Source organism: Rhinopithecus bieti, unplaced genomic scaffold (assembly GCF_001698545.2).
Source record: "Rhinopithecus bieti isolate Rb0 unplaced genomic scaffold, ASM169854v2 scaffold_27006, whole genome shotgun sequence".
Lineage (NCBI taxonomy): Eukaryota > Metazoa > Chordata > Mammalia > Primates > Cercopithecidae > Rhinopithecus > Rhinopithecus bieti.
In genome coordinates, this window is record NW_016813373.1 from 4,091,267 (window position 1) to 4,106,810 (window position 15,544).

The following is a 15,544-nucleotide window of genomic DNA, read 5'->3' on the forward strand; positions in this document are numbered from 1 at the left end:
ATAATAATAATAATAATAATAATAATAATAATAATAATAATAAAAGAAACTTCCAGAATAGGTGAATCTATAGAAAACTGAATTACCGGGGAATAAGAGGGTGAGTGATGGAGAGTAATTGCTTAGTATGTACAGGTGTACAGGGTCACCTTTTAGCACAATAAAAATGTTTTGGAACTAAAAAAAGAAAAAAAAAAATTGCCTCTTGCTCTAAGATAATTTTGAATGAGAAAAATCACAATTTATGTTCTTATTTACTATCTTTTAATAATACCTTCAGCTTTTGAATTATATATTTGTTTGACTTCAGAATACCAAGCATGTATCCTTAGATTAGTTCATAAAAAATTGTGTGGAAAATGACTAGTAACTTTTATGACTTTGTTACCCATATTAGCTTTGAATAATTATTGGCCTTATATAAACATTAGACTATTTCATTAATGTAGATTTCCTTTTTTGTTGTGTCTGTCTACTGGATTTATTTTCCTCATAACCTTAGGAACTTTTGTAAGACAAATAAAATGATTAATTCTTATCTGTAAGCATCATTAAACATACCTTACATTGGAAAAGCACCCTTAAAAGAAGTTGTGTCCAATTATATCTTCCTCAGGGGATTTACTAAGTTCATCAAATCTACAGTCTGTCCTGTGTGTAGCATCTTTTATTATCCACAGGAATTTAAACTAGTCATTGGCTTTACAAAGAAGTGAAAGTTTTCCTGTAAGGAAATACATTGACTTGCTTTATTATTATTTTTTATATTTTTGGATAAAGGAGAAGCCAGAGGCTTGGCTATAACCATTAGATTAGAGTTTCTGAATATTGTGGAATTAATTATTAAGATACAGTTTTTATTTCACTTGACCCTTCACGATTTCACAAGCAAGTTCTTGTGTAAGAGATACAGAGGAACTCCTTATTGTTTTTTAAACTCATAGTGCCAATGAAAAGCCATGCTGATGTTTCAGAATACAATAGAGTCTCTGAAACTGTGAACATAAAAACAAAAAGTAAACAACAGTGTAGCATGGTTATTTTGAAAACCGCTAGGTAGCATTCTGCTTTAATAATGGAAATATATTTTCTGTTCTGAGTTTTATGACTTTATTACTTAATTTTATTGTTTATAACTTTTGAAATTTTTGAAATTATTGTCACCAGCTTTCCCAACCAGTTTGAAAATTTAATGTAATTAGTTTTAGTTCCTTGAGAGAAAATTGTTATACCTTTAAATTATTGTTTGTAGATTATCTCACTTTTAATTTACAGAAAAAAAATTCTGCAGGCTGCTTCTGCTTCTCACTGTTGCCCAAACTTTTTTTCTCTCCTGAAGTTGTGTTGTACATATAGAGATAACTCATTGTTTTTAGTAAACATAGTATTAAGTTTCATGTAATGGAGTTGAAGATAAATCACTATGTAGATAGATGATTAGAGGTGCCATATGTAGCTGACATGCTTACCAGTACAGTCTGACTCTTCTGAGCTCTCCATAGTACTCTTATGTGAATCACCTCAGCACTGAAATCTGTGGTTTGACTTGTTTCTTTGGTGATTTTCTCTTTTTTCTGAGAAGTGTAATATTCTTTAACTTTATTTTTACTTTGAAGTTGACCGCGCTGAGAGAACTCCTGAAATCTGAATTCAGAATACCAGAATCAACTCAAAGGACTTTATAACTAAATCTATTTAATTATTGCTTTTTGTACCAGAGGGATAACTTAGGAGTGGCATATAGGTGTAAATGTATACTCTTCTTAAATTTCAAAATTAATATTAGTGTTCCAAAGACATTTTTATGATGTATACTCATTCTTCCATATTTTTCTGTCTTAATTTTCTATTACCAGCTAATAAGGCAGTGGATTTTGCAACAGTCAAATTCTTGCTTCAGGATTCTAGAAGTTTGTTACATGCTTTCAGTACAAGGTCAAATTATGATGGTATTCTTCCACAGACCTTTGCTCAAGTAAACAAACTCCTTCAGACATTTGCAGAGGTAAGATGCCTTTGGAATGCCAATTAGAGTAGCTAATTATATATGTTCTGAAAATGTGTTTAGCAGACAACAGTAGATAAAGGGTAATTCTAACTTATTCATTAAGTAAATGTTAAGTGAATTGAATAGAGAGTAAGCAACTCTTACAAGTTATAAAACACAGATCTTTTATGGAAGCAGTGTCACAGCAGTTGTTGTTATTTTATATTATTTTCACTTATGGATGGAAGAAAGCTATGCATTGCTATTTGATTGTTCATTTACAGTGCCCTAGGCCAGTGGATCTCACATACATAAAAAATACCTAGAAAATTGTTTTAAACATACGGATGCCAAGACTCTCTCAAACCCTATTGAATCTATTTTTTGACAGTGTTACTTGGTAATGTTGTCCTTGTTTTACTTTTTATTTTGAAATAATTTCAAACTTATAAAAAGGTTACAAGAACAGTACAATCAATCCCCATATATATTATTTACCCTGATTCTCCAAATGTTAGTATTTTGTCACGTTTGCTTTATTGTTTTCTTTCTCTACCTACCCACCTGTGTGTCTGTCCATCTATCTACCTATCTATATTTTTTTCTGAACTATTTGATAGTATGTTGCAGATAGTATGTTGCACTTTTTCCCCTAGGTGCCCTTTTTCCCCTGGATATTTCCATCTGCATTTTCTAAAATAAGGATATCCTATGTAACTACAGTTTTAGTAAGTTTCATGTAATTCTTATGCAGCCATCTTAGCTGATGCCTTTTTATCTCTTTTGAACTTAACTCTGTAATTTTTGTCCCCAGTATTACAGTCTTCTAATTTTTTATTTTTTTGACACAGGGTTTTACTCTGTCACCCTGGCACGATCAGGGCTCACTGCAACCTCCACCTCCTGGGTTTAAGTGCTTCTCGCACCTCAGCCTCCCGAATAGCTGGGTCTACAGGCATGCACCACCACACCTGGCTAATTGTTCATATTTTTAGTAGAGGCAGAGTTTTGCCCTAATACCTAGGCTGGTCTTGACTCCTCGACTCAAGCAATCCTCCTGCCTGAGCCTCCCAAAGTGTTGGGAATAGAGTTGTGAGGTACTGTGCCTGGCTGTAATTTCAAGTCTAGAAACATCTGAGAGTTTTATGTAGCATAAACAGCTCAAAAAACTTCAGTTATCACTACTACTAGAAGAGATATTAATGGAACTTTTATGCAGTATAGATATTATGTTCTCTTTTTTCTCTGAGGAACTGAATTGTCCAGGTTTTCTCATTGATTTTCATATCAAATAGGTCCCCTACCTATGAAGTAATCAAAGGATTAGATGATACTAACATTAATCATAGTTGATGAGGAAAGCACTTCCTTGCTGAGAGAATACTTCATGGAGTAAAGGAAGCAGCTTTTTAAATAAACTGAGTGGAATTATGTGATCATTCTTGAGGAAAGAATGTATTTGAGGGGTGAAATGATCTTTTGGTTTGGGGTGACCAAAACATTGGTAGTTTTATTTTTTTAATGGCAAGCATGATTTTTAGAACTATTAGTAGGAAAAAATGGGCCTAGGGATTTAGAGGGTTATAGCATGAGTATTGTACCTTGATTGTGTTGGAAAAGATGTGTTCTCCTTTCCTGTCACAAAATTGAGTCCTAAATCATATCCTTAGTGAAAAAAATGAAAGATGAAAAGATGGAAAGTGCAGGATACTTAAAGTCTTAACAGTCTTTTAATTAAGATTATTGAGAATAAAACAAACTTTAGGATTAATTGAAATAAAAAAAGTGTAGTTTTTAACCCTTTTCATCAATAAAACCTACAGATGGGAGGTACCATGAAAATATGATGTTAAAATTTTGTGTTGTTAGATAATGATATGCCTACTGCATATATGTTGCCCATTGCATACATAAAACTATTGACTTGACTGGACGTGGTGACTCATGCCTGTAATCCCAGCACTTTGGGAGGGTGAGGTGGGAGGATCACCTGAGGGCAGGAGTTCAAGACCAGCCTGGCCTAACACGGCAAAACACCGTCTCTGCTAAAAATACAAAAATTAGCCAGGCATGGTGGCGCATACCTGTAGTCCCAGCTACTCGGGAGGCTGAGGCAGGAGAATCACCTGAACCCAGGAGGCAAAGGTTGCAGTGAGCCGAGATTGTGCCATTGCACTCCAGCCTAGGAGACAGAGCGAGACTCCATTTCAAAAAAACAAAAACAAAAGACCATTGACTTGTTAATAAATTATGTATTTCTGGATCTCGAGTTTCATTTGCTACATTAACAAGAGATTCATGAAGACGAGTAGCAAAGAATCCAGCGTCCTCATGGTGCTTTTCCCTCAACATTTGGCTTTAGTGTGATTACTTGAAACCATCCATGTTGTTTCCAGGATTAGAACTCTGAAGTGTTGCACCTTTATTTTTGTGTTAGAAACAGTTCATTGTCTGAGTAAACCAAGAACTTTATGATTTAGTATAGTCCTTTAAAACAGGGGTCCCCAGCTCCTGGGCCATGACTGGTATTGGCATAGCAGGAGGTGAGCAGCGGGCAAGCAAGCAAACTTAATCTATATTTACAGTCGCTCTCCATCACTCACATTACTGTCTGAGCCCCGCCTTTTGTCAGATCAGCAGTGGGATTAGATTCTTATAGGAGCATGAACCCTGTTGTGAACTGTGCATACGAGGGATCTGGGTTGTATGTTCCTTATGAGAATCTAATGCCTGATGATCTGTCACTGTCTCCTGTCACCCCAGATGGGACTGTCTAGTTGCAGGAAAACAAGGTCAGGGCTCCCACTGATTCTACATCATGGTGAGTTGTATAATTATTTCTTTCCTTCCTTCTTTTCTTTTCTTTTCTTTTCTCTTCTTTTCTTTTCTTTTCTTTTCTTTTCTTTTCCTTTCTTTCTTTTTCTTTTCTTTTCTTTTTTTTTTTGATAGGGAGTTTCTCTCTTGTTGCCCAGACTGGAGTGCGATGGCACGATCCCAGCTCACTGCAACCTCCACCTCCCGGGTTCAAGTGATTCTTCTGCCTCAGCCCCCCAAGTAGCTGGGATTACAGGTGCCTGCCACCACACCTGGCTGATTTTTGTGTTTTTAGTAGAGATGGGGTTTCACCATGTTGACCAGGCTGGTCTCGAACTCCTACCCTCAGGTGATCCACCCACCTCGGCCTCCCAAAGTTCTGGGATTATGGACGTGAGCCACCACACCCAGCCAATTATTTCATTATATATTACAATGTAATGATAATAGAAATAAAGTGCACAATAAATGGACTGTGTTTGAATCATCCTGAAACCCATCTTCCCACTCACCAGTGCATGGAAAAATTATCTTCCGTGAAACCAGTCTTGGTTGCCAAAAAGGTTGGGGACTGATGCTTTAAAATATACTTTTAACAGGAGTTGTTTTATAGAATGTATTAGATTTTATATATGTCTTATATATTTGGTCATGTCTCAGTAACTTGAGCAACAAATAGATTACCTCCAAAGATGCGGTATCTCCTAGTAACTGTAAAAACTACCTAATCTTAATTTATTAAGTGTAGAAAATCAGAAGAAGAGGAACGTTCATTATTTGGTTGCTTCTGAGAAACTAAAATGGAGATAAACTAACTATCATTTTTCAGATTTATTTTTGGAGACAGGGTCTCGCTTTGTAGCCCAGGCCCGAGTGCAGAGTTGTGATCATAGCTCTCTCTGACCTTGACCTCGTGTCAAATGATCCTCCAGCCTCAGCCTCCTGAATAGCTGGAACCACAGGCATGTGCCACCATGCTGAGCTAAGTTTTAAATTTTTTTGTAGAGACTACGTCTCACTTTGTTGCCCAGGCTGGTCTTGAACTCTTGGCCTCAAGCAGTCTTCCCGCCTCAGCCTCCCAAATTACTAGGATTACAGGCATGAACCATTGTGCCCTGCCTTTTCTAGATTTTCATATAAGAGGGGAGAAATAGGAAAAGGATAGGTACATTTTTATTTTATGGGCCTTCTAACCACTTAAAAAAAAAAGGACTTGCTTTTTACTAAGATGATAGAGTAATTAAAATCAATCTTGTTAATAAACTTTAGATTTATGTGCCTCAGGGTCCTGAGTTGTGGTGTTTTTAACCTCTAATTAAACTCTTTGGATCTTATTTCTCTCTTTTGTAAAATGAGTGTAATAATAATGCTGGCCTTAGAATTATCGTGTGAATTAACAAGTTAATATTTGTGGAGACCTTAATGTCTAGCATGTAGTAAGTTCTATGTAGTGTTTGATAAAGAAATCCACTTGCGTAGTATATATACTAGTGTTTAAGAGCTAAAGAAAAGAGGCATTAGGTAAATGCTGGGCTGTATTTTAAATATATTTGGTGATAAAAAATTATCTCAGGATAAAATGTCTTTTCATTTTGTCTATTTATTAAGTTCAGAATTTAATGTAAACGGGCAAAATGGGAAGAATCATCTTTTAATTTTATTCTTGCCCAAGAAGGTAAAGAAAGGTAACATTTACTTTTACAGATGGAGAGAGTTCATAACCTCATTCTAGTCAGATTGCCGAAGGTCAAATCCTGTTCATGCCTCTTGTCATCTCTGTGACCTTGGATGAGTTAATTAACCTTTCTATGCCTCAGTTTCCTTGATTATAAAATATGGATCATCATAGTATCTGTTTCATAGGTAGTTGTTAGGATTAAATGAGCTAATAAATATGAAATTCTGAGAAAGTACATAATAAACGCTCAATAAATATTAACTGTTACTACTGATAGTATTGGAAATTATATTTAAAAAATTTAATATGTATTAAATTAGCAATCCATGAAACTAATCCTTTGAAATCATCATTTTATCAGAGGGAACTTAAGCCTAGAGAAACGGAGTGATTTTATTTAAGTTTACAAAACGTATTTATATGCTTTGTGTATGTATATAGAGCAAAGACCAAAAAACTAAGTTTTTAAACTTATAGTTAAAATGTACATTCTGTTAGGTACTTTTCTTTTCCTGTTTTCCTCCATGTGAGATCTATCTCTCTCTCTATATATATATATTTTAAACTGGAATAAATTGTATATCTCTTTTACTGTGCTTTAAAATATGCTTAGATCTTTTCCATTCTTAAATACCGTACTTTTCATTGGCCATTCTATTTACTGCACTGTCCTTCCATCAACTACCAAACTTCTTAAAAGAGCAATTTATGGCCAGGCATGGTGGCTTATACCTGTAATCCAAGCACTTTGGAAGGCCAAGGTGGGCGGATTGGTTGAGCCACAACCAATCTGGGCAACCAGCCAGCCTGGGCAACATGGCGAAACTCTGTCTCTACAACAAATAACAAAATTAGCTGGGCCTGATGGCTTGCACCTCTGGTCCCAGCTACTGGGGAGGGCAGAGGTGGAAGGATCCCCTGAGTCCTAGAGGCAGAGGTTGCAGTGAGCCGAGATCACGCCACTGCACTCCAACCTGGGTGACAGAGTGATACCCTGTCTCAAAAAAAAAAAAACCAAAAAACAAACAAACAAACAAAAGCAATTTCTAACCATTGTTTTCATTTTGCACTCTTTTTTTGTTTGTTTTATTTTCTTGTCTCTTTTTTCTTTTCTTTCTTTCTTTTTTTTTTTTTTTTTTTTTTTGCCAACTAAACGAGGCTAGAGCACTCACCCCTTAATCCTTTACAGTAGAATTTTATCTCCACACTCCACTGAAAGAAACCATAGGTTGTCGGTTGCTTACTGATTATCAAACTTACTCTTTTCTCCTTCTTCTTCTCCTCCTCCTTCTCAGTCCTTCTTCAGCATTTGGTGGTGTCTATCCTTTCTTTCCTGAAACCTGACTCCTTTGGCTTCTATTGTTATTGCATACTGATTCTTCCCCTCTTATTTTTGCTAGTTCCTACTTTTCCCCCTTCAGTTTGTCTATTTCATCTCCTAAGGCTTGTCTCCATGAGAATGACCCTCAGCTGTATTTTTAAGCTGCAGATCTACATGTCCAATTACTTGCTAGCTATCTTTACCTGGATAATTTTTTATACCTCAAATGCAACATATACATAAAAAACAAACTTATATTATCTTCATCCAAAGAAGATTCTTATTTGCAAGCAGCCTCTTTTCTTAGCTTTACAACAAGAGGCCCTGAAATTTGGAAACACAGACAAATACTCACTACAATTTATTGCTACTACACTGTAATACCTGATATGTTTAGTGTATTGTCCATCATTAGCAATGCATAAGTTAATGTGATGTTTAAAATTGCAGTGATTGTGGAACATCAAATAGCATTTCCATCAATTCCTGTATAAAGTATTTGTTTGACGTACTGACTAAAACTGTATACATTCCTCTGCAGAAGTAATGAAGAAGGTTCAACCTACTCAGTGCGCACGCGCGCGCGCGCACACACACACACACACACACACACACACACACACACTTCTAGATTTATGACCACCCTAAGTTCCTATTATTTGTATCATTCTTCTAACACATCTAGGTTAAAGAATGTCTTAGGGTCTCCCTCACTCCCTGGATCTAGTCTTTGGCCAAATCTTTATATTTCTTGCATGCATTTTATTTTTCTTTTCATTCTGCTGCCTTTTTATAGCTAATCCATGTTCTCAGGACTCTCCTCTTGGATTATTTCAGTAACCTTCTAACCAGTTTTCTTGCCTCCTCTTTCTTCTGTTTTAGTTTATCTTAGAGTGCACTTCTGAGTATATCACTGCCTAAGTTAGAAACCTTCAGTGGTTCACCATTACCCATAACCTGAGGTTTAAATTATCTCTTGATTTTTTTTAAACAACCCTTTGCAGCCCCTTACATTTTCTTAAAACTGGATTGTAAGGTGCTTCAAGGCTTGATTGTACCTCTATACTTTATATTCTAGGGGTCCTGTATCTCTTTCAGTACTACATATGTAGAAGTGTTCAAGCAGTATTCTGAAATTGACATTAGCATGTTAACTAAACAAATCATTATAAGTAGATTGGAAATATTGTTTGATTTAAATGGAAAAGGAAAATATCTTTTCTAGCTCTGATGCCTTTCTGAGAATATTATGTACATAATAAAAGAAAAAGAATTGCCACTACTTCTCAGAAAGCTAGAACATTTGTAAGCACAGTTGCCATTCTTTTTTTCTCATCTACAAATGAAGAACTAACTGCATTTTATATAATTCTTATATTTCCCCAGGTCAAGACAAAACTTAAGCCAAGTTCTTCAGAAAACACAGTGACTAAAAAGCAGGAAGGTACTTCATTGATGAAGTCTCATAATCAAGAAATCACTGTTTTCTCGAGTTCTCATCTTCCCCAAGCCAGCAGACATCAAGAAATCTGGTCTATCCTAGAGAATGTTTGGATTACAATATATCAGAACAGGTACTAAATTTGGGGGAATTTTTTTTTTAATTTATTTTTTTAATTGACATTATAATTGTACATATTTACGGGGTGCATTTAGATGTTTCAATAGATATATGTAATATATAATCAAATCAGGCTAATGAGCATGATGAATACCTCATGCATTTTAAGTGTTAAGTGGAAAAAAAAAAGCTTTTTTCACTTAACATGATATTCTCCAGGTTTATGCACGTTGTCACAAATGACAGAATAGCATTCTTTTTTATGGATGAAAAGTATTCCATTGTGTATATGTACCACGTTTCCTTTATGTGTTCATCGTTACTGGACACTTAGTTTGATTTCATATCTTGGCTATTGTAATGCATTTATCATGCATTTTTCATGAGGTATTCATCAGCTCATGCATTTATCATGATCTTCTTTGTGATAAGAACCTTCAGGCCAGGCGTGGTAGCTCACACCCATAATCCCAGCACTTTGGGAGGCAGAGGCGAATGGATCACTTGAAGTCAGTAGTTTGAAACCAGCCTGGCCAACATGGTGAAACCCCATCTCTACTAAAAAAAAAAAATACAAAAATAAACCGGGCGTGGTGGCGTGTGCCTGTTGTCCCAGCTGCTCAGGAGGCTGAGGCAGGAGAATCGCTTGAATCTGGGAGGTGGAGGTTGCAGTGAGCTGATTGTAACACTGCACTCCAGCCTGGGTGACAAAGCAGGACTCCATCTCAAAAAAAAAACAAAAAACAGAACATTCAAAAGTCTCTCTTCTAGCTATTTTGTAATGTGCAATACTTTACTTTGAGCCATAGTCACTCTGCTATGCAATAGAACACCAGAACTTATTCCACCTATCTAATTGTAACTTTGTACATGTTGACCAACCTCTCCTCATTCTCCTCTCTCTGTTCTCTAGTGACCACTGTTCTACTCTGCCTCTGTGAGATAAACGTTTTTTGTTTTTGTTTTTGTTTTGATTCTACATATGAGTGAGATCATGCAGTGTTAGTATGTCTGGCTTTTTTCACTTAACATGATATTCTCCAGATTTATCCACATTGTCACAAATGACAGAATAGCATTCTTTTTATGGATGAAAAGTATTCCATTGTGTATATGATGTACCACATTTCCTTTATGCATTCATCCATTATTGGACACTTATGTTGATTGCATATCTTGGCTATTGTAAATACTGCTACAGCAGACACAGGAGTGCAGGCATCTCTTTGACATACTCATTTCATTTCCTTTGGATGAATAACCAGTAATGGGATTGCTGGATCAGACAGTAGTTCAGTTTTTAATTATTTGGGGAACCTCTGTACTATTTTACATAATGGCACCACTAATTTACAAATCCCACTAACTGTGTATAAAGTGTTCCCTTTTCTGCACATCATTGCCAACACCGGTTTTTTTGTTTGTTTGGTTTTTTGAGGCAGGGTCTCACTCTGTCACACAGGTGGTAATACAGTGGTATGATCACGGCTCACTGCAGTGACCTCTTGGGCTCAAACGATCCTCCCACCTCATTTTTTTATTATTATTATTTTTTTGTAGAGATGATGTCTCACTGTGTTGCCCAGGTTGGTCTCAAACTCCTGCAAACTCCTGGGCTTAAGCAGTTCTCTTGCCTTGATTTCCCAAAGGGTTACAGGTGTGAGCCATCACACCTGGCCAACACTTTTCTTCTTTTTGGTAATAGCCACTCTAACTGGAGTGAGGTGGTGTCTCATTGTGGTTTTGATTTGCATTTCCCTGATGATTAGTGATGTCAAGCATTTTTCATACACCTGGTGGCCATTCGAATGTCTTCTTATGAAAAATTTATGTTAAAGTCTTTTGCCCATTTTTTAAACTTTAAGTTCAGGGGTACATGTGCAAGTTTATTTTATCGGTGAACTTGTGTCATGGGAGTTTGTTGGACAGATTATTTCATTACCCAGGCATTAAGCCTAGTACCCATTAATTGTTTTCCCTGATCCTCTCGCTCCTCCCACCTTCCACCCTCCAGTGGGCCCCAGTGTCCATTGTTCCCCTCCTTGTGTCCTTATGTTCTCATCATTTAGCTCCCACTTATAACTGAGCACATGCGGTATTTGGTTTTTTGTTCCTGCATTAGTTTGCTAAGGATAATGCCCTATATACCCCATGGAGTATTAAGCATCCATAAGAAAGAATGAGTTCATGTCCTTTGCAGGAACATGGATGGAGCTGAAGGCCATTTATCCTTTTGCCCATTTTTAACTGGGTTATCTTGTTTTCTTGCTGTTAGTTTCTTATATATTCTGGATATTAATCCCTTGTAAGATATATAGTTTGTGTATACTTCCTCCCATTCTCTTGGTTGTCTTTTCACTATGTTGTTTCCTTCACTGTGTAAAAACTTTTTAGTTTGATGTAGTTCCATTTGTCTGTTTTTGGTTTTGTTGCCTGTGGTTTTGGAGGTCTTATTAAAATTCTTGCCCAATCCAATGTCCTGAAGCATTTCCCTTACATTTTCTTCTAGGAGTTTCATAGTTTTGAGTTTTATACTTAAATCTTCAATTCATTTTGAGTTGGTTTTTCTATATGGTAAGAGGTAGGGGTCTAGTTTCATTCTTCTGCATGTGGATATCCAGTTTTCCCAGCACCATTTATTGAAGAGACTTTTTCCCAATGTGTGTTCTTGGTACCTGTGTCAAAAATCAGATGGCTTTGGGTATGTTAATTTATTTCTAGGCTCTCTATTCTGTTCCATTGGTTTATGTGTCTGTCTTATGCCAGCCAGTACCATGCTGTTTTGGTTACTGTAGCTTTGTGGTATATTTTATTGTTTGTTTTTCTCTAGGTTAATTTTTGGTTGTTTGTGGTATATTTTGAAATCAGGTAGTGTGATGCCTCCAGCTTTGTTCTTTTTGCTCAGGGATTGCTTTGGCTATTCAAATTTGGCATGCGAAATTTGTGATTTTTTTGTTTGTTTCTATGAAGAATGACACTGGAATTTTGATAGGGATTGCATTAAATCTGTAGATCACGTTGGAAAGTATTATTTTGATGATGTTAATTCTTCCAATACATGAACATGAGACATCTTTCCATTTATTGTATCCCCTTCTATTTCTTTCATCCATGTTTTAGAGTTTTCAGCATAAGATCTTTCACCTCCTTGATTAGGTTTGCTTTTTTGGTAGCTATTATAAATTGAATTGTTTTCTTGTTTTCTTTTTCAGATAGTTCATCATTAGCATATAGAAATACCATTGACTTTTGTATGTTGATTAGTGTCCTGCAACTTTATTGAATTCATTTATTGTCTCAAAGAGATTTTTGGTGGAGTCTTAAGGGTTTTCCATATATACGATCATGTTGTCTGTGAACAGGGATAATTTGACTTCCTTCTTTCCAATTTGGATGCCCTTCATTTATTTTTCTTGTCTAATTGCTCTAATACTTCCAGTACAGTGTTGAATACAAGTGGTAAAAGTGGATGTTCTTGTTCCTTCAGTATGATGTTAGCTATGGGTTTGTCATATATGGCCTTTATTGCATTGAGGTATGCTCCTTCTGTATCTAATTTTTTGGGAGTTTTTAATCATGAAGGGATGTTGAATTTTGTCAAATGCTTTTTCTGCATCTATTGAAATGATCCTATCATTTTTGGTTTTGATTTTGTTAATGTGGTTTATCACATTTATTGATTTGTGTATTTTGAACCATTCTTGCATCCCTGAGATGGATCCCACTTGATCACAGTGAACTTTTTAATGTGTGGTTGGATTCAGTTTGCTAGCATCTTGTTGAGAATTTTCGTACCTATGTTTATCAAGGATATTGGTCTGTAGTTTTCTTTTCTTACCGTGTCCTTGTCTAGTTTTGAAATTGGTAATGTTGGCCTCATATAATGAGTTTGCAAGTATTCCCGCTTCTTCAGTTTTCTAGAATCATTTGAGGAAAACTGGTATTAATTTTTCTTTAAATATTTGTTAGAATTCAGCAATGATGCCATCAGGTCCTGGAATTTTCATTGATGGAAAATTTTATTACTGATTAAATTTCCTCACTTGTTATGGGTTTGTTCAGATTTCCTGTTTCTTCATAATTGAATCCTGGTAGATTGTATGTGTCCAAGAATTTATCTGTTTCTTCTGTGTTATCAAACTTGTTATTGTAGTTATTCATTAATGGCTATTCATAATAGTTTCTTATGATTCTTCATATTTCTGTGGTAATGTCCTTTTCGTCTCTGATTTGCGTATTCACTCCTCTTTTTTTTTGTCTAGCTAAAGTTTTGTCATTTTTTTTAGCACTTTCATTACAACATTTTGGTCAACAGTGGAATATGTATGACAGTAGTCCCATAAAATTATAATACCGTATCTTTTACTGTACTTTTCCTATGCTTACATATGTTTCAATACCCAAATAGTTAACATTGTGTTACAGCTGCCTGCAGTATTCAGTATAGTAATATCCTGTACCAGTTTGTAGCTAAGGAGCAATAGGCTATACCATACAGCATAGACGTCTAGTAAGTCATACCATCTAGGTTTATGTAAATACACTCTAAGATGTTTGCATAACAATGAAATTGCCCAGCAGTGCATTTCTCAGAATGTATTCTCATTGTCTTAAGTGATGCATGACTGTGTTACTGTTATTCATTGTAAGATTTTGTTAAAAGAAGATAAATATTTGTTTAAAAGGAAGAAATACTTCTAGTACTTTAGTGTACGTAAACAAACTACTGGCTTTATAACCTGTCACGGTAAAGAAATAACAATAAATGGCATGAGAACTAACAATAATATTTACAAATTTATATTTTCATATAAAGCAAAGGTTTTTTTTGTTTCAATCTTAACGTATTTTTAAGGTTTTGGCTAATCAGACATTCTGGTTAGCAGAAAGTTACCATATATCCCTGACAGGGATTACCACTTTCAAAATAAAACAGATTAAAACTATATCTAAGATATTTTAGCTGTCCTTTCTTAGAGTTCATCTATAATGCACATGAATTTGTGTTGGATACTAGAGAGTTTTGCGTAGTTTCTGGATAATAGACTTTAATAGCATTTCAGCAAGACAAAAATGCTTATATTGCCTTATTAATACATATGTATTTAGGCCTACCTTACTGTTTCTCAAGCCTGGTTATGTACCAGACACATTATAGAAGTTTTTCAACATAATCGTTCATGGGCCTTTCATGTAAAGATGCTTATTTGGAAGTCTGGTAGGACCTGTGCACAATTAGTCATATAAAACTACTAGAGTGAGGCTGGGAACAGTGGCTTATACCTGTAATCCCAGCACTTTGGGAGACTGAGGTGGGAGGATCACTTGAGGCCAAATGTTTGAGACCAGCCTGGGCAACACAATAAGACCCTCTCTTTAAAAATCAGTTGCAAATTTGTAGCTCATCAGGTCAGGTTTTTGGTGTCTTTTCTACTTACAAGGAATTTGGATAAGTGTTAGATACCACTCCTGATTCAAGTTAAAACAAACAAAAACAAATAAACAAACAAAAAAGCAACTTCCCTGCTGTTTCTCATTTAAGCTTCTGAGACTTTTTTTTTTCTTTTTCTTTTTTGCTATCCATAAGTGTATTTTCTTTATCTCCAAAATCCTTATAGAAAATTGTTTGGTTTAGCTCTCAGCAGCCTGCTCCTGAGCTCTGAGGAAGCTTGCCTTCTTTTGAGCTATCTGATCTTCCTTCTGAGCAATGGACATTTTGGAACAATTTCACCTCTTCTTCTTCTTTTTTTATTTGTTTAAGTTCTAGGTTACATATGCACAACGTGCAGGTTTGTTATATATGTATACATGTGCCTTGTTGGTGTGCTGCACCCATTAATTCGTCATTTACATTAGGTATGTCTCCTAATGCTATCCCTTCCCCCTCCCCCAACCCCATGACAGGCCCCGGTGTGTGATGTTCCCCTTCCTGTGTCCAAGTGGTCTCATTGTTCAATTCCCCCCTATGAGTGAGAGCATGCGGTGTTTGGTTTTCTGTTCTTGCGATAGTTTGCTGAGAATGATGGTTTCCAGCTGCATCCATGTCCCTACAAAGGACACAAACTCATCCTTTTTTATGGCTGCATAGTATTCCATGGTGTATATGTGCCACATTTTCTTAATCCAGTCTGTCATTGATGGACATTTGGGTTGGTTCCAAGTCTTTGCTATTGTGAATAGTGC

The 15,544-nt window shown here is 35.8% G+C and overlaps 1 protein-coding gene and 1 pseudogene across 1 annotated transcript in view; one reads left to right on the forward strand and one right to left on the reverse strand.

Annotated features, from left to right (window-relative positions):
* Window positions 1–15,544, forward strand: part of SWT1 (SWT1 RNA endoribonuclease homolog) — a 139,966-nt gene that overhangs the window by 60,464 nt on the left and 63,958 nt on the right. The window contains 2 exon segments of the mRNA XM_017848065.1: window positions 1,857–2,005; window positions 9,187–9,374. Coding sequence (XP_017703554.1) covers window positions 1,857–2,005; window positions 9,187–9,374 — 337 coding nt within the window.
* The window catches only part of LOC108512713 (60S ribosomal protein L5-like), a 1,798-nt pseudogene continuing 1,246 nt past the window's right edge, over window positions 14,993–15,544 (reverse strand).